At 41.9% G+C, this 25692-nt stretch overlaps 1 protein-coding gene across 1 annotated transcript; it reads left to right on the top strand.

Moving 5' to 3' along the window:
- Positions 1–5990: 5990 nt before the first annotated feature.
- On the top strand, positions 5991–24187 carry HSP90B1 (heat shock protein 90 beta family member 1). Its single transcript, XM_039252882.1, has 18 exons — positions 5991–6175; positions 7172–7274; positions 7983–8124; positions 8631–8747; positions 9781–10112; positions 14706–14817; positions 15026–15145; positions 15850–15966; positions 17954–18091; positions 18175–18252; positions 18587–18652; positions 19263–19532; positions 19786–20031; positions 20664–20800; positions 22648–22726; positions 22818–22973; positions 23234–23350; positions 23892–24187. The coding sequence occupies exons 1-18, from the start codon at positions 6127–6129 to the stop codon at positions 23919–23921; spliced, it is 2409 nt and encodes an 802-aa protein (XP_039108813.1). The 5' UTR covers positions 5991–6126; the 3' UTR covers positions 23922–24187.
- Positions 24188–25692: the final 1505 nt, after the last annotated feature.

Here is a 25692-nt window from a genome sequence, read left to right as displayed (position 1 = left end):
CCAGGCGCCCCAATGTTTATTTATTTTTGAGAGAGGGAGACACAGAATCTGAAGCAGGTTCCAGGCTCTGAGCTGTCATCACAGAGCCCAACATGGGGCTCGAACTCAAGAAACGTGAGATCATGACCAGAGCCAAAGTTGAATGCCCAACTAACAAAGCCTTCCAGGTACCCCTAATTATGGCTGTTAAACGTCTTAGCAAAAAAAAAAAAAAATTTGTGTGTGTAATAGTAAACTAGGACGAAGCAATTCTATATCTGCTAGGTAGAGCCACATCTATTTTTACAACTTACCATGATGGACAATGTGAGGCCGACCAACCCTTCTGCCGGAACCACCAGAGAAGCCGGATAAGACACCTGAGAACTTACTGGAAGGCATCAGATAGCAACCCAGGAGACCAGGATTGGAGGAGACGAGACTCCAGAAAGAAAGGAAGTTCTGAGAAGTCAGCCCTATATTCTCTGTTCCTTTCCCCCTCAAAGTACTTGCGGATTCCTGTGCCACAAGGAACGTGTATTCTTGGAGCAAAGCACAGTACTGATAAGCTGCACCTCATAGTGCCAGTGCTAGAAATACAAAACTTGGAATTCAGGAACCACCGAGGAGGCCTGGGGAACACCATAGGCTTTCCATTCGTATTTTCTGGATGCTCAAGTGAAGGGTCTCCACATCCTTAGTGTGCTCACAGGTGCTCTCATTTTCTGCTAAGCAGTAATTGTTTTTTGTGTGTAAGATAGGAGCCCACTTCACTTTGCTGGAGATGGGTAACCGGTCAAGGCCATCATCACTTATGAAATAAACTGGCCATTTCCCTCTAACTAGAAAAATCGCTTTTGTCACATATGAAATTGAGACAATCTATTTCTGGATTCTCTCTGTTGTTAAACTGATCTGTTTGCCTATTCAAACATGGGCATTTATTATTCCTTTTGACTGTTCATCATTGAACTCATTCCTTTTATCTGGGGGAATCTTCATCTTAAGATTCTTATACCCACCTTATGAGCCCAACCCTCACAAAAGCACCTGAAAATGCCAGATAGAACCTTTCTCAGCTTCCCTTGCAGCTAAAATGTGATAGCAGCCAGCTTCTAAAATGGCTCCAGTGATGTCTGACTGGTATTCCCGTCTTTGTGTAATCCCCTTTCTCACTGAATAAGGGTTACTGCAGAAGGGATGGTGTGTGATTTCTGAGGTTGGTCATGACTTACTATGGCTCCTACCCTGTTTTTCACTCATTCTGGAGAAAGGTGTCATGCAATGTGCACAACCAGACAGCCCTATGAAGGTCATTAGGCGAAGAACTGAGACCTCCCACCAGCAGCTGTATGAGTGAGCCACCTTGGAAGCAAACCCTGCAGCCTGGCATACCTTAGATGACAGCACCGCATGCTGCAGCCTGTCAAACCTTAGATGACAGCACCGCATGCTGACATCCTGACCACAGCCTCGTGAGAGGCCGTGAACCAGAACCACCCAGTTCAGCGCTCCTGGATTCCTTACCTACAGATACGGTGAGATAAGTGTTTCCTGTTTTAAGCTGTATAGTTTGGGGATATTTTGTTACATGGCAATAGGTAATACATAGGGTCTGGCACCTGACCCAACTGTTCTATTTGTTTTATCTTCTTCAGTAGCATTTTCTAGTTGTTTTTCATGTTGGAACTATGTCTTTCTTGTCATATTACTCCTAAATATTTACTGGGTTTTGCCTCTAATATAAATGAAGTCTTTTAAATTTCCATTTCTTTTTTTTTAAATGTTTTTATTTATTTTGAGAGAGAAAGGGAGTGCAAGCGAGAGGCAAAGAGAGAGGGAGAGAGAGAATCCCAAGCAGACTCCACACATCAGCACAGAACCCAATGCGGGGCTCAAACCCACAAACCATGAGATCATGACCTGAGCTGAAACCAAGAGTGAGACACTTAATTGGCTGAGCTACTTAGGCACCCCTTAAATGTCCATTTCTGTGGTTTTTTTTGCAAGATTAGAGCAAGTCTATTGGTGTTTATATATTTATCTTATAGTTAATAATTTACCAAACTCACTGTGTGTGTGTGTGTGTGTGTATTTTTTCTCCCTAACTAGAGTCTCTTGAGTTTCCAGGGTATACAGTCATTTCACCATAAGAAGGAATTCCAAAATGAAAGACTTCAACTTTCCTAAGATTAGTGCCAAATTTCTTCATGTTCCTGTCTTAGACCCTCCTAAACAGTGTGGGACAATACTGACAATAAAAGTCATGTCTGTCTAGTTCCTGATTCCTACTGAAATGGGTTGTAGTGTTTTGCTGTTTACAATGATAGTTTATAGTTGATAGTTACAACGATAGTTGCTGTAGGGGCACCGGGGTGGCTCAGTCAGTTAAGCGTCTGACTTGGCTCAGGTCATGATCTCACAATTTGTGAGTGAGCCCCGTGTCAGGCTCTGTGCTGACAGTGCAGAGCCTGGAGTCTGCTTTGGATTCTGTGCCTCCCTCTCTCTCTGCCCCTCCCCTGCTCACACTTTGTCTCTCAAAAATAAACAAACATTTAAAAAAAATTAGAATGAAATAAGTCAGGCAGAGAAGGACAAATATCATATGTTTGCACGTATAGGAGGATTAGGAGGAACTTGACGGAGGAACAAGGGGGAGAAGAAGGGCGGAAATGGTGGGGGAAAGGGAGAGAGGCAAACCATGAGAGACTCTTGAATGCTGACAAAAACTGAGGACTGATGGATGTGGGGGGGAGGGGGGGATGGGCATGGAGGAGGGCACTTTGGGGATGAGCACTGAGTGTTATGTGGAAACTAATTTGACAATAAACTATTTGTAAAAAGAAAAATAAAAAAAAAATAGAATGACAGGTACTATGATTTATCAAGGTATAGTTTACATACAACAAAATCCACTTTTTTAAATGTTTTTTTAAATTTATTTCTGAGAGAGAGAGAGAGAGAGAGAGAGCGTGTGCAGGGGAGGGTCAGAGAGAGAGGGAGACACAGAATCTGAAACAGGCTCCAGGCTCTGAGCTGGCTGTCAGCACAGAGCCCGATGCGGGGCTCGAACCCATGAACCACGAGATCATGGCCTGAGCCAAAATTGGATGCTTAACCGACTGAGCCACCGAGGTACCCCCAAAATCCATTTGTTTAAGTGTAGAGTTATTTTTAATCTACCATGTGTACTAACCACCTCCAGAATCAACGTCAAAAGCACTTTCATCACTCCAAAAAGTCCCCTCATACTCTTCTGCAGTCATTCTCTCATATCTTTGCTTCACTTTAAACAAGACACACATACTTATGCAATTCTGCTGTTAATATTTGTTCAAGCTCTTCACAGAGACCAAATCTACACTGTTCATCTCTATACTGCCAGCATCTTGCATAACGCCTGGCACATACCAGGTCAACACTTCCTGAATGAATGAATCAATCAATGAATCAATGAATGAATGAACCAACCAGCAAATTCACCATGTCGCTCACCCCCATTCCTTAATGCTCCCTCATTGCAACTGCTTTCCTGCCGTCATCTCCCTGGTCTGCATTCTCCCTGACTCCTCACTGTTGGACCACACCTGTCACTGGGTAAGCTATCCATTGCCCCGATGGCAGCCCTTTGCCCATGTGGTTTTCTCTTCCAAGAAGAAACTTACCAACAACAATAACGAAGGTAGCTGTTTCCAGTAGTGTCCATGGACCTACGGTGTCAAAGGGAAAAACGAAAATTAGAAAGCAACGGAATGATTCAAATTTAGGGAGTTAATAACAGCCTGGGGTATAAGTTCTGGAGGACCTAGACCAAGATGGGAAGTAAGAATCAATAATGGGTCAAAAATCATAAAAGGTAGAGACTCCAGGGGAGAAACAGCAAGGCTGGGATCTGAATAAGCTGCCCTTTCCTTGTACAAGGTGCACAGTCAGGGATCCTGTCTTAAAGGGGCAGAGCTGGGCCAGACAACAGCCAGCCATCTTCTGCCAGACTCTGTTTTAGGTCGGCCTGCTTCATAGATTCCCACCACCATCAGATGGACCGTCTACCCACAAGCAATGGATCTATTTTGGAAGACAAGTCTCATTCTCAGTTCCCTCCAGGTGCAACAATGAACTAGCCACCACTGACCAGTTCAGATGGAATTAGCAGTTTCAGAACTGATTGCTTACTTGTTCAGAACTAGAGAGAAAAGGGGAAAAAAAAGAACTAGAGAAAAAGGTGAAGAAGTTGGGCTGTGAAATGCAGAAAAGTGAAAGAACTCCCCTTTTTCTAAAAGCAAAATAATAAACAAGGGTTAAAAGATACAAAAATGCAATTATTTGAGACTTCTGAATGTAATTCCTACCCTAGTTTACTCTTTAAAAAAAAAAAAAAGACACAATCACAGAGGCATTTTAAAGAACTTTGTTAAGGTACTCTTTGCTTACTAATAACAAATCTTGATGATTTGGGCAGATGTAAATAATTCACCACAATGTGTAAACACCAACCACAAGAGTTAAGATTGGCAAACCTAAATAGGGGAAGTTACAAAAGGTTATGGCAGACTGTCACTGAAAAGTTTGTCTTTAAGAATTTGGATAATTATCTAAAAACAAATTCAAAGTTCCATGTTCCTGGAGGAAACAAGAAGGGAGTGTTCTTTGTTGGAAACGGGGTCAGGTTCGGGGGCGTATGTAAAGACTAGGTTAAAGAGACACAGAAAATACTTCCAAAGGCTCGAGCTTAGGGTGAGGGACTTCCCTCAACGGAAAGACACCTGGTGCTTTGTGTCTTTCTAAACCCTGCCTAGGTGTTTCTATGAAGGGACAAAGCTGCACACCCTTTCATTTGCAGCCCCACAAGTTTTGCTTTCAAATATCTGCAGGTGTATCCTCCTAAATCGAGTAAACGAGTTTTGTTTCTTCTTTGTGTGCTAGACGTAACTTTACTTACGAACACGCTCTCCACCTGGCTTACAGTAGGGATTCTAGGGCCATCAGGCACCGCCTTTGAACTTCAGGAGTGAGTTGAGGGCATCAAAATTGTTCTTAATTTTCCCCAAGGGGAAAAAAAAAAAAACTCTTCTGCAAACCGAACCAGGGAGGCCACAGGAGCCAGCCACGGAACGCAGAGATGCAGCGTAGGATCAGTGGCCGAAGTGCTGCCGGAGGAGCCAGATTCGTGTTTACCAGCAGGAGGCGGAGCCGTGACTCGGAAAGGCCGACCCCAACACTGGGCGGCTCTCTAGGCCTGTTTCTACAGGCTGTGATACACTGGGGAGTCCTGGAATAAGCACAGACATCGACTACAAACAGAACAAGACGGAAATTCTAAAACCTGCAACACAGAATCCCCGCGACACGCTGGGTAATGCGGAAAGGCCAAGCTACGGAGCTGGCCCAAAGGCCAAAGACTTCAATTCCCAGCATTCAATACAATGTAACCCCCGCCCCCGGGGGCGTTGCATGCCGGGAACTGTAGTTTCTCACTGTCCCCATCTAAAAAAGTGCTCAGGGGAATTTCAAACTCTCACGTGTTTCTCTTTTCCCAGAAGCGCTGCCAAAGAGGAAGCTGACAGCGAAAAGTCGCGCTGGAATTATTCCCAATGTGACCCCACAAGTAGACCGGGAAAGAGTGAAGAACCGTTGCCATGACCACCGTTTCCCCTGGTCACGGAATAAACGCGCTCCAGGATCCGGAAGTAGTACCCTGCGACTTCTCTAAAACTGAGGATGTGTTTTGTGCTGACGTTCATTGGGCAGTTTCACTTAGGGGCAGAAGCTTCCCAGGCAGAGGGGCGGTCCTGTGTGAGACGCGCCCGCGGAGCCATTTGATTGGAAAAGAGAAGCTACGGTTGACCAATCGGAGGGAGCCACGCTTCGGGCATTGGGCACCGCACCTGGACAGCTCCGATTGGTTCACTGCGGTCCCCCCCACGAGTCCCCATTGGGTACAGAGGGTGCGTGGTGCGGCACCATTGGTGGGTTCGTGTTTCCCGTCCCCCGCCCGCGAGAGGCTGGGGTGAAAAGCAGCCCGACCTGTTTGGGGGGTAGTGGGCGGACCGCGCGCCTCGCAGTGTGAGGATCTGAGCCCCGTGGTGGGGGGGGTGGAGGCGTCTCCTGCGATCAAAAGGGACTTGAGACTCTCACCGGCCGCGCGCCATGAGGGCCCTGTGGGTGCTGGGCCTCTGCTGCGTCCTGCTGACCTTCGGTGAGTGATCTCGGAGGAGCGGGCACCCCCGGACGCCCCCCCTCCTCAAGCGCAGCCTCTTCTCGAAGGTTCTGGGGGCGTTGAGCCTGGGAGGGGGATAACGGGGCCTCCATGGGGCTGAGGGGGATCCTTCGCTTTTCCTCGAAAGAGGCTCGGCTCGAGGGAGTTCGCGCACTCTCTTCTTCCTCTGGAAAGGAAGAACGAGGACCGAGAACATTTAAATCCCTTGCAGATCTCCTAGTGTTCGCGCCTAGAGGTCTCAACCAACTTGGGGTGGGGCGCCTCTCGGTCCCCCGGGAGCATTGCGGGTGCCCATTCCGGAGGACTTTTTTTGTCAGACGCAGGAGCCTCCAGCCGTCCGAGCTTGAGGACCCCCCCCGCCACCCAGTCTTCGAGCCTTTGACCCCGCGTTTCCTTTTCTTAGAGGCTGGTCTGGGGAGCGTGGGGCTCAGAGTCAGGAGAAAGGCGGTGTCAGCGTGTTTGCTTCACTTTGGCTCGAGCTCTTGGCCGTCTCAGAATCTCCTCACCTCTCTCCCCCCCGATCAATTGGGCCCGATTTCAGTTCCTCTCGCCAGCGGTTGCGCCAATTCTATTTGTATTCTGACCTGTGAGACTGAAGGCCTAAGTTTTGGCGTGGTCACTCGGAGAGCCATGCGCCGGCCTGCACGCAACACGTGTAAACGTAGAAGGGACCTGGTATCAAATCTGCTAAACTTTATTTATAAAGCATCCCGGGGCCGCTCTTCAGACGTGATGCCCGCCTTCGCGTTTCAGAATCTACTGGACGGCCCAGAATCTGAACTTAAATACGAAATATGCCAAGTTGGGTTTACGTTGGCTGTTTAAACTAGTGGATCCTTTCTTCCCTCCCCACCTCCCATACTTAGCACCTGAATTTTGCAACCCCATACCCTTGCCCTGTTTGATCATAATCCTTCGGAGAAGCACACGAAGCAACGATGGTTAAGATTTTTCTGGTGTTAAATCTTCCTTCAGGGTCAGTCCGGGCTGACGATGAAGTGGATGTGGATGGTACAGTGGAAGAGGATCTGGGTAAAAGTCGAGAAGGCTCAAGGACAGACGACGAAGTAGTACAGAGGTCTGTGTTCTTTTGAAACTGTTCATCCCTACGTATCTCCTAACTTGCCCCTAGGACTGAGGGGCCGAAATGGAATGAATTTCTTTTGAGAACTGTTTTGATAACTAGATTGTAGATAGAATAGTGCTGTGACTTTCCAGAGGACAGTTGGCTTTATATTCCGTAAGTGTATAAACTTAGTAATTTTTAGGTAACCTCTTGGGCCCCCCCACCTTTGTGGACCCACGTATCACAAGTCACATGCTCTACCAACTGAGCCAGCCAGAAACCCCTAAACTTAGTAATTTTAAAAAATTTCTCGCAAATGGGCAGTGTTTTCAAACTTGGCCCCTTAGGACTTAATTGACAGTTTTGTAGGCCACTAGAGGCCAAAGCTTCCCAGGCAAAGAGGCGGTCCCACATGTGAAGGAACATAAAAGCCAGTAGGATTTTGCTTTCTATTTTTAGTAGAGGAAAGTTGGGTTTATTTTTCTGACAATTTTAAGAACCGAGTATTCTAGCTCAGTTGTTAAGGTGGTAAAATTTTACTGTGGCCAAAAAAAAAAAAAAAAAATAGAAATAATGTGTTAATAATATTTTATAAAGGTTTCCATTTTACCCCTTTAACCTGTAAGTCAATCTTAGAAGACCACTGTGCTCTCAGATCTAAGTTTTTAGAGAGAACTAAATAAGCAATGCAGTATTTGTTTATCAAACTTATTTCCTTAGAGAGGAAGAAGCTATTCAGTTGGATGGGTTAAATGCATCCCAAATAAGAGAACTTAGAGAGAAATCAGAAAAATTTGCCTTCCAAGCTGAAGTGAATAGAATGATGAAACTTATCATCAATTCATTGTATAAAAATAAAGAGGTAAGCAACATGTGGTTAATATTATTTTGTCTCTGTACAACAGCATACTTGTTTACTTTCATAATAAATGTACTTAACATAGGAATTTGAAGTAAGTAGTTCTTAGCAAAGTTTAAATACCCAGTATGTATAAAAATTGCCACTAGATACTTATGGGGGGGGGGGGGGCTTAGGCATTTTCACCTTTTTCCTTTCCCCTCCAAGTATGCTCAGAGCCTATTAATAGTCTGGAGGGCAGTCCCACAAACTGCGCCCTGTGTGTTGCATACGGAAAGGTGTTACTGCTCTCACCTGTTCAGGTATCCCTTATAGTTGCTACAGTTCTTTGTGTAAAGAGCTGTACCTCCTTTTACCAAGAGAGTAAAGCCACTTCTGTACCATAAAGAGTTTCATAGAGTGCTTTTTCAGAGTACCGAGGAGACGTGAAATGAATTTGACTTTAAATTTGATGTTTTGTGTTATCTTGAGGCTAATCTAAGTGTGTGTTAAATCTGGCTTTCATTTAGATTTTCTTGAGAGAACTGATTTCAAATGCTTCTGACGCTTTAGATAAGATAAGGTTAATATCCCTGACTGATGAAAATGCTCTTGCTGGAAATGAGGAACTAACTGTCAAAATTAAGGTAAGCTTAAAAAAGGATTTTTTTAAGGCAAAAAAAATCCTTAGTGATAGGCAGTCTTTATCAATCAAGATAGGCCAGGTTATGCTGCACTAATAATAATCCCCAAGCCTAGGGGCTTAAATTGGAGTTTAGCAAAATATGGCCTATGGGCCAAATCTAACCTGCTCCTTCTTTTTATAAATTTTTATTGAAACACAGCCATGCCTATTTGTGTGTTATCTATGACGGCCTTTGTACTACACAGTAGGTTTGAGTGGTTGTGACAGAGACCATATGGCCCACAAGCCTAAAATACTTACTCTCTGGCCCTTTTTCAGAAAATGTTTGCTAGCCCCTGGCTTAAATCATCAATCACAGGCCACTGTGGCCTTTGCTTCCCATCATCCTCATTCCTGGATACAGGCTGATTGAGTGGCTGCCATCTGGAGTGTAGGTGCAGAGAGCGCGTGGAGGGTCTCCTATCCCTTAAAGGCTTTAGCCTGAATGCTACATCCCTGACTCCCACTTGGCAGGTCATTGGCCAGAAGCAGTGACATGGCCTCAATAACCAAGAATGAAGGAAGTATATTCCTCCTGTTTCCAGAAGTCAGAGAGCTGGGAATATTTAGTGAAGAACATTGCTCACCACAGATTGCAAATTGAGAGTCGTTCAAGTTTTGAATCCTTTTATTTTCTATGAAAGAAATAGGCAAAATAGAAAATTTTATTTTTCTTAAAATTTTTTTTTCAAAAATAACTAGTTTTAATTAGGTCTGTCTCTGCCCTTTGACATTTAGACGAGTCTCTGCCACCTTTATATTGCTGCTTTCTCAAATACGCTGAACTTAAGATTATTCTCTATCAAGATGCTTGTGTGTAAGATACACATTCTCTGAGAAGGCCATAAAATACTATAAGAATCTAAAATAACCCAGTTTAGTTCTCTGTGTTGGAATTGATGTGACCCAAAACAGGTAGTTTCTAAATCTGCAGCTTACTGTTTACTTGTCATACAGTATTAAGCACATCTAACTATCTTGTTCTTGCCTTTCAGTGTGACAAGGAGAAGAACCTGCTGCATGTGACCGACACTGGTGTAGGAATGACCCGGGAAGAGCTAGTTAAAAACCTCGGTACCATAGCCAAATCTGGAACAAGCGAGTTCCTCAACAAAATGACTGAGGCACAAGAGGATGGCCAGTCAACTTCTGAATTGATTGGCCAGTTTGGTGTGGGCTTCTATTCTGCCTTCCTTGTAGCTGACAAGGTTATTGTCACGTCGAAACACAACAACGATACCCAGCACATCTGGGAATCTGACTCCAATGAATTTTCTGTAATTGCTGACCCAAGAGGAAACACCCTGGGACGGGGAACGACAATTACGTGAGTGTTGCTAATTCCTAATAAGAGTTAGCCCCGGCGAGCATCTTGACTCTGAGCAAGTAGCGTGTTCTGGGCCTTCATTCCTTGCCTGTAAAACGAGGAAATTGACCTGTTCTCATCACTTGAGGAACTATTTGGAGGCCCTCCTGAGGGCCAGACACCAAGTTATAATAGCTGCTGTACACAGAGGGCAGAAAGTCCTGAGAGTTAGTCCTTCAAGGGGAAAAGGCAAATTGGAGGCCTCCCGGAAGTGGGTTGATTCAAGATTTGGGAAAGACTTGGGAAAGAAGCGTCAGGTCTGTGGAGGGTTGTGGCATATAAAGGCATAGAGAGGCACAGTCTGTTGATTAAAGAAATTCCTTTCAGTTGGTGGCGATTAATGATAGAATTTCTGATTAGCTTTTTTAAAGTTTTCTGAAGATGATCTGGAGGGTGGTGGGGACTGGGTGAGGGGAGACTCTGGGTGACCCCCGAAAATCCTCAACTGTGGGAGGAACTGGTGTTGGGGACCGGGGGGCGGGGGGGAGGAGGGGAGAGACCAGGTGCAAATAAAGAGCTTAAAGTTCATGAAAGTTCTTCAGAAGAAAGAAAACCTCTTGTTTTGAGGACGGTTGCAAATTACTGAATCCAAATCAGAGTTTGGTTTAAGCCAGTAACTATAGATGAGGCAGTTCTTCCACCCAGTATCTCTCGGTATTTATAGCACCTTGAACAGTTTTCTGCCTCCCCCCACACCTTGCCCCCCAACAAACATGACAAGTTACTTCTATTTGCTTAATACCCCTGCAATGACAGGTAAATCTGAAGCTGCCAACTCTGGGCCACATCAGAGAAATTCCATCTCAGGGGTCATCTGACGTTTTCCTTCCTGCCAGGTGAAAATGTGCCTACAGCCTCCACTTTTCTTTTTTTTTAATTCAGTTGTAAATTTTCTCAACATAAGAATTTTTAAGTATTCCAAATGTAAGAAATCATGTATGTATCTGTTCTTTTGACCAGTGTCCTTCACTGAGAAACTTGATGAGAAAGTGCCATCTTCATTTTCATAAATGCTCATTTAATTAAGATTAATTACATGAGTGCATTTTAATACTTCTACTAATTTATTGTCCCCAATTTACCTTTCTCTCCCTTTGTTATTCAGTCCTAGCTCCTGCTTTCCTTAGGAGGCATCACTCATAGTTCTGCCCCAACGCCCTCTCTGTTAGGTGTTAGAGGAACGTAGGTAAATCTCCTCTCCTGACTACAGGGATAGAGAACAATGTCCCCAGAGGAGCTGGTGTCCTAGGGTGCTGAGCCACAGGCGGGATTATCTAGGTGGAACTTCCTTGGAAGCAAACATGGTTGAATGTTCCATTTTCAGAGCCTCACCCTTGACTGGCAGGTATTTATAGGAGTGAGTAAGTAGGGGTAATGGGCACATATGGACAGCTTCCTGCAGGCAGCATGGATGGCTGCTCACGGAATGAAACTTTATGAGGGCTTTCCCTGAGCGAAATCACCATTTTTCAAGTCCTTTACCCCAGCATTTATTCAGCAGGTAATCATTTGAGTGCCTGTAACCTGCTAGGGTTTAGAACTCCGGTGGAGAGTAAGACCAGTGCAATCTGTGCTTCCATGAGTCTCAAGTAAAAAAGAAAAATGTGAAATAAATTCAGAGTGGCAAATACCAGAAAGGAAGCTAGAGCACATCTCCTTTGTCGGGAGGACTTTCTGGGGCACCTGACTGGCTCCATCAGTAGAACATGCAACTCTTGACCTTGGGGTTGTAAGTTTGAGCCCCACGTTTAATGTAGAGATTACTTAAAGTCTTGGGGCGCCCCAGTGGCTCAGTCGGTTAAGCATCTGACTTGATTTTGGCTCAGCTCGTGATCTCACAGTTCGTGGGTTGGAGCCCCATGTCAGGCTCTGTGCTGACAGTTGGAGATTCTCTCTCTCTCTTTCACCCTCTCTCTCCCTCTATCTCTGCCCCTCCCCTGCTTGCATTTTATCTTCCTCTCTCCAAATAAATAAACCTTATTAAAAAACAAATATAAAATTTAATTTTTAAGGATGCCTGGGTGGCTCAGTTGGTTAAGCATCCAGCTCTTGGTTTTGGCTGAGGTCATGATCTCATGATCTTGCTGACTAGGCTGATAAGTGCAGAGCCAGCTTCAGATTCTCTTAAGATACATAAACATTAAAAAGTAGTAATAAAATATTTTTAAAAGAGGAGAGGCCTGCTGAAATAATGGTAAGTTAGATTCAGATATTCTAGGAAGCAAACAGAGTATGTTGGAAGTTCCAAAGGCAAGAGACCCATTTAAGGAACTGAAAGTCTAGACTGGACAAAGGAAAGAGAAGTCAAAAAAGTGATGAGGTCAAGGTTCTACCATATATATGGTGTACATATATGGTATATATATGTGTGTGTGTGTGTATATATATATGTGTGTGTATATATATATATATATATATAGGGCTTCCATCTTGTATTTGACCAACGAAATAGAAGTCTTCAATTCACCTGCTACCTACTCCTTCTATTCCTATCCCTAAATTAGCACACCCCCCCCACACACACACACTACTGAGAGATTTTGTGAGGATTGAATGAACTCATGAAATTAGCATCCAGTAAGTGCTGACTACTAACTAGTATGTGTGCTTCTGTCCTTGCTATTTATTGTGAGGGAGGTAGTCTGCATTGTTCCCTAAAGCTGATCGCTGTGTCTCATTTGCTGCTTCTGTCTTCCCTCCTCAGAGACTAAGCGTAAGTTAATTCCAGCCCCGTCTTTAAAGGCAGCCTTTCCCACATGCTCCCTCTTTACCATCAAAGCCTAAACATATTCAAGTCTCAATGGGGAAGGAAGAGGCAGGTAGTGCCTCACCCCCTTCTGTCAGGCATATCATGACTTGATTCACCACCTTTCCATTGAAGTAAGTCACCAGTAATCTTGTTAATTCCAGTGGGTTCAGGGCTTTTTAATTGACATTGCTCCTAGCAGTGGATTCCTTTTTTTCTTAGTTTTTCTCTTGTGTTTGCCATAGAATTCGGTGTCTACTGCATACCCCTTAAGACAATTCCTTAGTTTCCATGGCCCTGTGTATCTTTTTGTTTCCTTTCCGTTCTGCTTAAATGTTGATAGTATTTCTCTTTCAAAGGTAACTTTTCAGCCCTTTCTCATTATCTTGGTGTTCCTTAAGCAGTCTTCCTGTCATACATTCAGCTTCCAGTTCTTGCTCAGGGTCCTGAGATCTCTATTCTCAGTCTGAATCAGGGTTCAGCTGACTTTTTCGTAAAGGACCAGCTAGTAAATATTTTTAAGGTTTTGGTTAATAGGATCTGTCACATGTCACAGTCCTGATGTCCTTGCTTGGAAGTGACCATAGACCATACAGGATGAGGTTGTATCCCAATAAAATTTCTTAGAGGTGCCAGCCATTGTTTGCAAACCCTCAGTTTCCATCTCCCTACTGGGCTCTGCACTCCTTTATCTAATTGCCTTTTAAATACCTCTGAGATGTAATCATTAGCTTCAACTTGGATCTACAACTGAACTCTCCTCCAACCCCACATCACCAAGATCCTGCTCTGACACCAGAGGCAAGGCCATTTCGCTAGGCTTTGCCATCATGAACTGTCTACCTGTAGGTGATGCTACTATCCTGTACACTTTCCGAAGCAAGAAGGGACCCAGGATACGACATTGTCCATATTTATTAGAAGCCCAAACACCAGTACATGGGCTTCCCACTGGGTTTGAGGGTATGTTGTGAGGTGTTTGGTGAGTGAAGGTGGGTTTTGCAGAAAGGACGGTAAGGAAGGAAGAAGAGAAAGCAATAGTGCAACTTGCAGTGTTAGAATTCTCTAAGCCCACGCTGTTCGGGAGATCCAGAAGCACTTTCCCCCTGCACTCACTGCCCAGTATGGCAGTGCAGCTAAAGAACTAACTTGAAATTTTATTTAAATAAATGTGACTGATGACTACTGTTTTGGTCAGTGGAGAGATAAACAGTATTCCAGGTTAGTTTTTAAAGGAACATGTTTTTATTAAGGGTTTGCTATCTATAGGAGAGGTTTTTTTTTTTTTTTTTTTAAGATTTTATTTTTAAGTAATCCGTACACCAGTGCTCGAACTCATAACCCCAAGATCAAGAGTCCTATGATCTTCTGACTGAGCCAGCCGGGCTCCCCTGTGTTCACTCATCTATAATAATTTGGTTTTGAGAGTAACTGTCAGAATGCTTATAATTTCATTTTTCTCCAGAATGTTTTAGTGCCTTCGCACCTTGAGCTAGCTTAACATTTCAGTTCTTCAAATGAAAAAACAACAAAACATATTGAGAAGATTGGAACATTTGCACTTATTTGGGACTAAGGATATTTTCCACCTGAGGGATACAAGGAAGATTCTTCCCTATATTGTACTCCTATTTAGTATATTTAGCTCACAAACCATCACTGGTGATGAGAGTTTTTAATGCAAAAAACAGGGGCCATCTTGGATTTCGCCGAACTATTAGCATTGTCAGGGAGGTATTTAGATGAATTTATAGTCCAGTCTTTTAAACCAAGGATGTCTTTCTAAACATGTCATATCTTCATTGCAGCCTTGTTTTAAAAGAAGAAGCATCTGATTACCTTGAATTGGATACAATTAAAAATCTCGTCAAGAAATATTCACAGTTTATAAACTTCCCTATTTATGTGTGGAGCAGCAAGGTAAATCTACATTGATTAAAAGGTCACGTGTGCTACGTTGGCACATATTTAAATCTTTAACACTTAACAGCCACATTTGCCCTTTCAGTACAGAAGACTCTGGGTTTTCTTACTGAAGACCTGTTTGAGCTATAATTTTGTTTCGCATTCTCTAGATGAAATCAGGATTACTAAATAAATGAATTTAACCATAATTCTACTTCAATAGACTGAAACTGTTGAGGAGCCCATGGAAGAAGAAGAAGCAGCAAAAGAAGAAAAGGAAGATTCTGATGATGAAGCTGCAGTGGAAGAAGAAGAAGAGGAAAAAAAACCAAAAACCAAAAAAGTAAGTCTGGTTCATCTCCGCGCTAAAATGCTGTTTAGGATAGGTCCAAGAAAAAGACTGAGTTGATTTGCTAGTGTTTGTGCTTTCTGCCTCTGAAAATTTTAAATAGCAAACACAGGTCATTTTTTATGATTAGTTTTCCGAGTTCTTTATGTTGCCCAGGACTAGTGGCTTATTGTGTTCTGAACTTTAAAATTAAAAATCTTTCTGCTTTTGTCATGTGTATATTAATTATAAAATAAACTCTCTTACCTGTTCAGATAGCAGAGGAGGTAGAAGTAATGGTGGTAGGTTTGAGGAATATTTCTATTGTAAGATGTTAGGTTGCTGTAAGTCAAACTAGGAATAAATAATATGTATAGCCTACTAACCTGAAAACAAATATTTTCAAAAAATAACAGTTTCTAAAAAAAAGAAGTAACATTTTAGCTAGTTCAGAAGAAAAACTGTGATTTGCTTTTTATCAATTATAATGATAACCCATTGCCTTTTTTGTATTAAAGATCAGTCTTAAATGTTAAGAGAAAAAAAAATGTTAAGAGAAACACTTTGGAGTTTTTTTGAGATTTTTGATCCCATTGGTGGGAGCCATAGTAGATTCGGAGTGTCTGCTGGTGTTCCCACATTCACTTGAAATGCCCTGAAGTTCTAGTTAACCACGTGTATAACTGCTGGCACTGACTAACTGTGTCCTGTACCTTCAGGTTGAAAAGACTGTCTGGGACTGGGAACTTATGAATGATATCAAGCCGATCTGGCAGAGGCCATCAAAAGAAGTAGAAGATGATGAATACAAAGCTTTCTACAAATCCTTTTCAAAGGTAAATACTACTTTAGAATAACGTGGTGAACATTTCTAAGTCAAAGCATTTTTAAATGGTTTTATAACTATTTCAACACAGTTGGTTTCTTTTTTAATCTTGAGTGTTTTATATTATGCATCTTAAAAACCTACTCTGAGAAGGAGTCCGTAGGCTTCACCAGATTGTCAACAGGTCTATGTTACGAAAAAGATTAACAACTGCCTACATATGTAGGCAGATGATTTCCACAAAACATAATATTTGTATTGAATGGCTTTTAACATAATTTGGGTTTTTTTTTCCATTTCTAAGAATGAATACCTTTTATTTTTAAAAAAGTTTTTATTTGCTTATAGTTGACACACTTTAGGTTAGTTTCAGGTGAACAACACCAAGTCAGTGTCCCTCCACACTGTGCCCTGCTCACCACAGTGTAGCCACCGCCTGTCCCCATCCACTGCTGTTACAGTACCATTGGCAGTTCCTCCCGCTGTACCTTGTACTCCCGTGGCCCACTCATTCCGTAACTGGAGTCCTGCTCGTCTTCCCCCGTTCTGCCCATCCCCTGCTCTCCTCCCCTCTGGCAACCATCAGTTTGTAGGTCTGATTCTGCTTTTTGTTGGTTTATTCCTTTGGCTTTTAACATTACCTTTAAAAAGCCTACTTACAACCTCAGACCTTTATTGTGATATAATATGCTTAGGAGTAATTATTAAAGCTGTGTTTCTTTGCCTCTTTGCTTATATTGCTCCCTTTTACCTGAAGAATCCAAAACTGGCATTGATTAAGATTGTTTGAAGTTCATATTCCCTGTGTAGCATTTTGTACTGAACAGAATATTTTAATAGTCTTAGCATGGCTAGATAAAACTTAATATCCAGCGTTTATGTTTTGTAATCTTTATTTCATCTATTGATTTGTTTCTTAACCTTCTTTGTTTTCCTCATGTTAACATCCGACCACCTTTTAAGTTTTATACAAACTCATACAAACTCCCCTTGGTTCTACCTCCACCTCTATTGTCCTGAACCGGAGTTAGTCCCAGTGTAGGCAAACATGACGTACTTTCATCTAGTAGGTCAGCTGCATTAGAAACAGTGTGAGCCCCTGGGTGGTGCATCCAACTTTGGCCCAGGTCATCATCTCGAGGTTTGAGCCCCACATCCGGCTTTGCACTACAAGTACTGGGATCCCTCTCTCTCTGCCCCCTCCCCACTTGCATGCACACAACTCTCTCTAAAATAAACTTTAAAAAAAATAACATACTGTGAGCCACACGTGGGATTCTAAACTTCTTAGAAGCCACATTTTTTAAAAAGTTGAAACAGGCGTAGTTAATTTTTAATGATTTATTTAACCCAGCATACCCAAAATATTTGAACACATAATCATTATTTTAAAAATTAATGACACATTTTACTTTTTTGTTTTGTTTTGTACCGTATCTTCAAAGTCTGGTTGTATATTTCACGCTTAGCCGCATCTCTTGATTCGGATTAGTCATATTCCAAGTGCTTAGTACCCACATGTGGGTACTGTAATGGATAATGCAGAACTAGGGAATTTGTCTTTATGATTTATTTACATACCTCTTTACATCCACTGCTGTGGTCCATATCCCAGCGGAAGAAATGTGTTTCAGAGTACTTCTTTCTGGGTGAACAGTATACTCATGAAGCATTATATGTTGTCATTTAGATAGGATCAGGACTTCCATACCCTGTCCTCTGACACATGTGGAACCTGGACCCTTCCATCCTTCCCCCAGTTTAAGAGGCTGAGTGACACTATTGATGGTCATCAGCAAAACCACATGCCTAGCCACTTTATAAAAAAGCAATCTTAGCCAGTTCTTCCCTCCGTTCCTCTCCCCACCCCCCTTTAATTGGCAAGGGGACTCTCTTGTTAAGTGCTAAACTAAATGTGTGCCACAGAATAAATCACTTAGCCTTTGCACTGCCTTTTCCCGATGCCTTTTGAATGACTGAATGCCAACTTCCCATAGGAGAGTGATGACCCCATGGCCTACATCCACTTTACTGCTGAAGGGGAAGTTACCTTCAAATCCATTTTATTCGTACCTACATCTGCTCCTCGTGGTCTGTTCGATGAATATGGATCTAAAAAGAGTGATTACATTAAGGTGAGTTCTTTAAGTTGTAAAGACTGAGTTTAAAATTTGAAAGTATAATTTCCAGAAAGTGACCTTCCTTGGTCTCTGCTTAGCTCTATGTGCGCCGAGTGTTCATCACAGACGACTTCCATGACATGATGCCCAAGTACCTTAATTTTGTCAAGGGTGTTGTAAGTATCTGAAATATGGGGAAAGAGGGGGGGTCATTAAAAACAGGAGGGGCGCCTAGGTGGCTCAGTCAGTTAAGCATCTATCTCTCTTGGGTTCTGCTCAGGTCATTGTGAGTTGTAACCCCGTCAGGCTTCGTGCTGACAGTGCAGAGCCTGCTTGGGATTCTCTCCATCTCCCTCTCCCTTTTCCCCTCTTCCTCATTCCCTCCCTCCCTCTCAAAATAAATAAACTTTAAAGGGGTGGGGGACAGATATTTTTTTGGTTTTGGTTTGTTGGTTTGGGTTTTTCCCCAGTGTTTCTATTACTCACTGAACTTTGTTTTGACATCTGAAGGTGGACTCAGATGATCTGCCTTTGAATGTTTCCCGGGAAACTCTTCAGCAACATAAACTGCTTAAGGTGAGTGAGTGTCTCTGGGAAGAGACTGGCTGCTTTCTTTCCTCTTTGGGCCGTGGGAGACAGGCCCCGTGAACAGAGTCCTCAGTTTGAGACTAATCCTTGGCTCTTTAGCTGAAGAATTAAATTTTACTCTAGAATTATTAAATTCTATGAATCTGATTATTTTCCCCCAGGTTTTTATAAAAGTTTCAAACATACAGAAAAGTTGAGAGAATTGTGTAGTAAACACCCATATAATCCCACTACCTGGTCTAAAGATCGATATAAACATTAGGGGTGATCCCCGAGGTTCTGGGATCAAGCCCTGCGTCAGGTTCCACACTGAGCATGGAGCCTGCTCTAGATTCTCCCACCCTGCCCCTCTCCCCTGCTTGCACTCTCTCTAACATATCTCATCATTAAAACCATCTTGTGACTATTTCCACTGAGAGCTTCGTTTCTGCCCAGTCTGACATAGGACTGCTTACCATTCCCCGCCCCTTGATAAACGACAGTGACGAGGCCATGTCTTTGGATCTTTCACCCCTACTCTCTTGCTGCCTTCCATATGGAAGGTTCTCAAAAGTGTGAGATGACATTGGCTAATGAGTTATTCTCTAATTTTATTTAGGTGATCAGAAAGAAGCTTGTCCGTAAAACTCTGGACATGATCAAGAAGATTGCTGATGAGAAGTACAATGATACATTTTGGAAAGAATTTGGAACCAACATCAAGCTTGGTGTGATTGAAGACCACTCAAATCGAACACGTCTTGCAAAACTACTTAGATTCCAGTCTTCTCATCATGCAAGTGACATTACGAGTCTAGACCAGTATGTGGAAAGAATGAAGGAGAAACAAGACAAAATCTACTTCATGGCCGGGTCCAGCAGGAAAGAGGTAAGCAACTCCAGCTGTCGGGCACCCTGGTATGGAGCCAACTCTTGAGAAAAAATAACTTAATTGTGACGGTGCACTGGAGTTGTTATGAGGCCTGCTCAGTCGCTGACAGGAAAGTCATTTATATTCGCCGCACCTCTTATTTCTCCACCTGTAAAATGGGGTTGTTAGTTCTAGATTAATGTAGCTGCTGGGGTGAACAGGTATACCAGGGCTAGCCTTGGAAACTTTATCACTTCCTTTAATTTTACAGGCTGAATCTTCTCCATTTGTGGAGCGACTTCTGAAAAAGGGCTATGAAGTGATTTATCTCACAGAACCTGTGGATGAATACTGCATTCAGGCTCTTCCTGAGTTTGATGGAAAAAGGTTCCAGAATGTTGCCAAGGAAGGAGTGAAATTTGACGAAAGTGAGAAAACTAAGGAGAGTCGTGAGGCAGTTGAGAAAGAATTTGAGCCTCTGCTCAATTGGATGAAAGATAAAGCTCTCAAGGACAAGGTATACTTCTGGAAGTTAAAACTTGTGAAATTTTAGTGTCTGCATTTTTTGTTTTTTAATGTTTATTTGAGAGAAAGCTCAAGCTGGGGAGGGGCAGAGAGAGGGAAAAGTTGCACAGAACAAAATTTAATATAGTGGTTAAATTCGAGGGAGGAGGAGCTTAAAATTATAAACTACAGGGGATCCTGGCTAGAGTAGTCTGTAGAGCTGACAACTCTTGATCTTGGTGTCCTGAGTTCAAATCCTACGTTGGGTGTAGAGCCTACTTTAAAAAGATTTGTAAACTACAAAGAATTTAAAGGATAATAGTGGTTATTGTGTATGTATGTGGGTACTGTTCGGTTATTTTTTCTTTGTAACAAAGTTTTCTGTCGTTTAATACTGCTTTTGTGGTAACTTAAATTTTTACTGGTTAAATTTGTCTTCTTTGTGCTTAAAAGTTGGTGTTTATTTTTGACCAAAAAATTCCTATTAAATGACAAGAGTCTCCTAAGAATCTCAATAAGAAACCTTTTTATGACCTGCCTGTGTTTGATCTTAACTAGTGAGTCCTTAAGGAATTGAAATTCAATTACTGAATGGCCTTAACTGATGGTATTTATGTGTATCTAACTTTGATTTCTTATCCTAAGATTGAAAAGGCCGTGGTATCTCAGCGTCTGACAGAGTCTCCGTGCGCCCTTGTGGCCAGCCAATACGGGTGGTCTGGTAACATGGAGAGAATCATGAAAGCTCAAGCCTACCAGACAGGCAAAGACATCTCTACAAAGTAAGCGTCCTTGGGAAGGTCCCTGCAAGGTTTTCGTTCTTGGCCAGCCGTTAGTAGGTGATGCCCACTTCTGTACAAAGAACTGATGGGTTTTTAAGTGGCCGCCACTAGAGACAAGATTACAGACAAGCTCCTCGGGCATTAGATTGATAAAGTAAAGGTCTTGAGCTCATGATTTATTTTATAGTATTTTTATATACAAATGGAAATATATATAATCTGTTACATATATTGTTTTTTAGTTTGCATATATTTGGCCTGGTGTCTGTATTTCCTCTACTTTTTTTAGATATTAATGGTTAACAGATGAAGCTAATGACCATGATTTGTTATTTGAGATAAATCCTTTTTAACCCCCGTCCTTCCTTCCCCACATAGTATGCCCGGCAAAATAAAGGGTAAAAGACCCATGAGTGAACAAGTTTATGAACTTAAGGGCTAAGTACTGGAGGTACACTGGTTCTTCAGTGCCCTTTATTTTCAGGGAATATATATGTATGTCTTTTTTTTTTTTTTTTTTTTTAATGTTTATTTATTTTTGAGAGCGAGCACAAGCAGGAGAGGGGCAGAGAGAGCGAGACACAGAATCCAAAGCAGGCTCCAGACTCTGAGCTGTCAGCACAGAGCCTGACGCAGGGCTCAAACCCACAACAGTGAGATCATGACCTGAGCCAAAGTCAGACATTTAACCGACTGAGCCACCCAGGTGCCCTTGTATGTCATACTCACATTGTAATGTCACAGCAGTGGTCTTGAAAATGACAACTTCCCTGTGTTTATTCTCCCTTCTCCCACCTGGAATGTCTTCTTTTTATTTGCTCTCTACTCATGTTTTCCCCAAGGCCTAACTTACGGATTCTTCTCATAAGTGTAGTCTCCATTATCACATTTCCAAAACTCTGTATATATGAAGTATATTTCCTATTTACTTATTTTTATTTTATTTTACCTATTTATTTATATTTCCTATTTATTTATTCCCCAACATCTAATGTTTCCACAGTAAAGTGCTAACATGCTATCTTGCTTCTATTATGTCTTGTTCCCCTGAAGATTTTGTAGATTATAAACCCAGGTAGAAAATAGGTTTTTGCTTATACTCCCATTGTAACAGTATAGTTGCCATTAAATAAACGTCTGTTTATTTCAGTCATTTATTAACAGGAAGTTCCCTTCCATTTGACAAGCAAACACCTACTGTGTCTATACATAGTGAATAGACATCATGCTCTCTTTTTGCCACTCAGACCAGTCAGGATAACAAACCAAGTCCTAATCTTCTCAACTGTCATCTATAGAGGCCATACCAAGATAGGGATAGATGCGGTTCCTCCCTATCCTCCTCTCTAGGAGGGAGACCAGTCACAGCTGATAGCAGAAAACGAAAGGTATGAAGGTGTATTTAGAATGCATTGGGAACTGAGCTCAGATAAAGAAACCACTGATGTGTCTTGGAACCATATTGGTGAAGACATCATGAAGAAGGTATTAATTAACCAGCACCCAGAGACCGCCTAGATGTGTCAGAATGCCAGCGGGGGGGGGGGGCGGAGCTGCAGTTAATGAGGAAGTGAGAACAAGTGTAGAGGGGATGAAGACGCTAAATCCATTCATTCATCCGCTCAGCAAAGTGTTCTAGGCACTTGGGATCCATTAGTAAATAAAATTGTTCTCTTTATTGTACTCTTTCATCTACCTTGCCCTTTTTAAAAGGCAAAGCATGGTGTAGCAATATAAAGAAGTCTTGATATTTCCAAGAGTTCTATATAATTTTAAAAATGTATAGAATATGGGAAATGTATGGAGCCTGAAGTCTGATGTTAATGTTCGTTTTTACCCCTTCCCAGTTACTATGCCAGCCAGAAGAAAACATTTGAAATTAACCCCAGACATCCCCTGATCAAAGACATGCTTCGACGAGTGAAGGCAAGTAGTAGCACAGCCATGCTCCTTAATCTTTTCATTGGAATACTTAGTACCTTTTAATATTAATCAGATGTCACTTCTTCCATCTCAGGAAGATGAAGACGACAAGACCGTTTCAGATCTTGCTGTTGTTTTGTTTGAAACGGCAACACTACGGTCAGGATACCTGTTACCAGACACTAAAGCATATGGAGATCGAATAGAAAGAATGCTTCGCCTCAGCTTAAACATTGACCCTGATGCAAAGGTTTGAAACCATTTATTGAAATGTTTGACTCCCCAGTGTCACACTGTGCTAAAATTAATAAGAAATTCCCTTTTATACCTTTTTTTTTTTTAATCTGTCTCCCTTTGCTAGCTTGACTTAACTCTAATTAGCAGATTTACTGTGCAGTTCTGGATAAAACAGGAGTAAAGTTAATTATGATCTTCTACATTTAAATGAGCAAAGTGAAAATAGATCCAAGGTACTGGATCTGTTACTGAGCTTAGAAGTGTTGCGCTTAGGTGGAAGAAGAGCCTGAAGAAGAGCCTGAAGAAACAACGGAGGACACCGCAGAAGACACAGAACAGGACGAAGAAGAAACGGATGCAGGAGCAGATGAAGAAGAAGAGACAGTGAAGGTATAGCAGGGCAAGGATGGGACTTGTGTGGCAGTTCTTGCACAGCTAGGCAAACTTGTATTTTTAGTTCTGTCATTAAGACCGCATAGGTTCTAGAAGTCAGGCTTCAGGAAACCTGCCAAAAAATGGGCATCTAATCAAATTCAAAAGCTGGAGCAACTCCTTTTTTTTTCTCTCTAAATAAAGTGTATACTTTCGGCTTCCCACTCCTTTTGTTCCTTTATTTTAGCCATCCATTCTTGAGATATTTTTAAACAGATTCTTCCTTACCCCACAGGGCTTCTGCAGTCTTTGCCATTTGCTTCTGCCTTTCTATATAGCAGCTTTAGGCCAGTTGAAATTTTTGATGAATTATGTTCAGGGGCCGTTTATCTGTTGGATTCTGAATTATTTTGCAGATCAACAAATGATGTTCTAGCCTACAGGTGAAATAATGGAAATACACTGGGCCCATTTCAATTGTTTTTTTATATGTGAACCTTGTGAGCTAAGGGTTTTTTCTGCTAGTTTTTAATATCTTCTCATTTTTTTATTTTCACAGACATCTACAGCTGAAAAAGATGAATTATAAATTATACTCTCACCATTTGGATCCTGTGTGGAGAGGGAATGTGAAATTTAAGTCATTTCTTTTGGGAGAGACTTGTTTTGGATGCTCCCCCCAGCCCCCTTCACCCCTGCACTGTAAAATGTTGGGATTGTGGGTCACAGAAAGAAGTGGGTTTTTTAGTTGAATTTTTTTTAACATTCCTCATGAATGTAAATTTGTACTATTTAACTGACTATTCTTGGTGTAAAATCTTGTCATGTGTATAAAAATAAAAAAGATCCCAAATATTCAGTGTCTTGCCTATCTTCATAAAGATTGTATAGAACTTTGTATACTTGGTGGATTTAAAAAGGCACCTACATAGAGAAAAGATAATGTTCCTTATAGAATTCCAAAAAACATTGCAGGAGGTAGAGCGTGGAGCTTAAACTCCTTTCCATTTTGAAAGTGGCGAGGACTTAGTGGCTACTCTCTAGCGCACAGAAAGGGGAGAAATCGTTTCTTCGTAGCAGAGAAACCTGGCAGACATGACCTTAACCTAGTGATTAAGGTTAGTATTAGTGATGTCCTGTATCCCTGACAGGATGTGGGAAGAAGGATACTACCATCTCTGGTATTTCGCAAGATAACCTAATATCAGACAAACCTATAACACGAACAGTACTTCACAAAAGTTTCAAGGTCAAAACCAAGGACCAAAATAGGTTGACAGAGACTAAGGAGACATGGCAACTAAGTGTATTCATTACCTGGATTAAACTAAAATTTAAAGTCTGGTGTGTAGTTAATGATTCCTTGGCTTTTGACCTATACACCATGGTGATGTAAGAGGACAGCATCCATGGAAACCAGAAGGCACATGGGGACTCCGTACTATCTTTTTGCAGTTTTCCTGTAAATCTCGAGTTATTCCAAAATAAAGCTGTCTCTCAAACACCCATAATCCTACAACAGAGATAACGATAGATCTTGAGTGACGGTCCTCATCAAGTGATCATTTAATCTCTTTAGAAATGTATTCTTCTATATGAGAAACCGGTTTCTGTAATTTCACTAGTTTGTAGCCACCTGAAATGGTCAGTCTTTTTTAACTGAAAGTCTGACTTGTTTATTCAGAGATCATGTGTATATGAGAAAATTCTGTAGAAACTAACTTTATTTTCTTAGGGATTAAATTTTGATCATCTAGGACCCTTTTCTGGGCTTGTATCTCTGTTGCTTGTATGCTTCTTACTCCTCCCTCCAAGCTATTCTAGGGTTAATTTGCAATAATCACTTTAATGGCCACCTTACTTGAATGTATATTTTTAAAAATCTTTCTTTTATAAGAGAAAATGGGAACTCTGTCATCCTCATGGGGGAAACATACTATGGCTTCTTTTCGTGACAATGTTATATTGGCTATTAGTTGTACTAGTTTCCAGTCTTTTGGCCACTATAAATTGCCATTTTTAGTAAAAATTGTTATATAGAAATTAAAGCCGTCACATTGCATCAAATAACATCTAAAACTTTTGTTCCTCAGAGTCCTCCAGTTACAAATTCTGAGTGAGTTTCCATGGTTTCCAGCAGGAAGCTTAGAAAGCCTCCGACTCCCTCAGGTTTCGGGAAAACAAGCAGCTATGGCCTAGTAGCCTTGCACAGCTGTTTGACCTCATCTAATGACTAAACAGCTTGCAGCTGATCTATCTGGAGTTGTTTTCTCCCACAGCTGTATTAAGGAAGAATCTAGTACTACTCTTAATTTTTGGCTTATATGTCCAGGAAGCACTAGAATGATTTGGTATACAGG

This window comes from Hyaena hyaena, unplaced genomic scaffold, assembly GCF_003009895.1.
Source record: "Hyaena hyaena isolate Hyena2069 unplaced genomic scaffold, ASM300989v1 scaffold_432, whole genome shotgun sequence".
In the NCBI taxonomy this organism is placed as follows: domain Eukaryota; kingdom Metazoa; phylum Chordata; class Mammalia; order Carnivora; family Hyaenidae; genus Hyaena; species Hyaena hyaena.
The sequence above is the reverse complement of the archived record's forward strand: the minus strand, read 5'-3'. Positions and strand labels throughout refer to the sequence as shown.

Excerpts from the sequence above, each read along its gene's own strand:
- HSP90B1 (XM_039252882.1), top strand. The coding sequence starts at position 6,127 with ATGAGGGCCCTGTGGGTGCTGGGCCTCTGCTGCGTCCTGCTGACCTTC. Across the intron at positions 15,967-17,953 it reads TCTACAAATCCTTTTCAAAG|GAGAGTGATGACCCCATGGC; the intron begins GTAAATACTACT and ends AACTTCCCATAG. Across the intron at positions 22,974-23,233 it reads ACATTGACCCTGATGCAAAG|GTGGAAGAAGAGCCTGAAGA; the intron begins GTTTGAAACCAT and ends TGTTGCGCTTAG.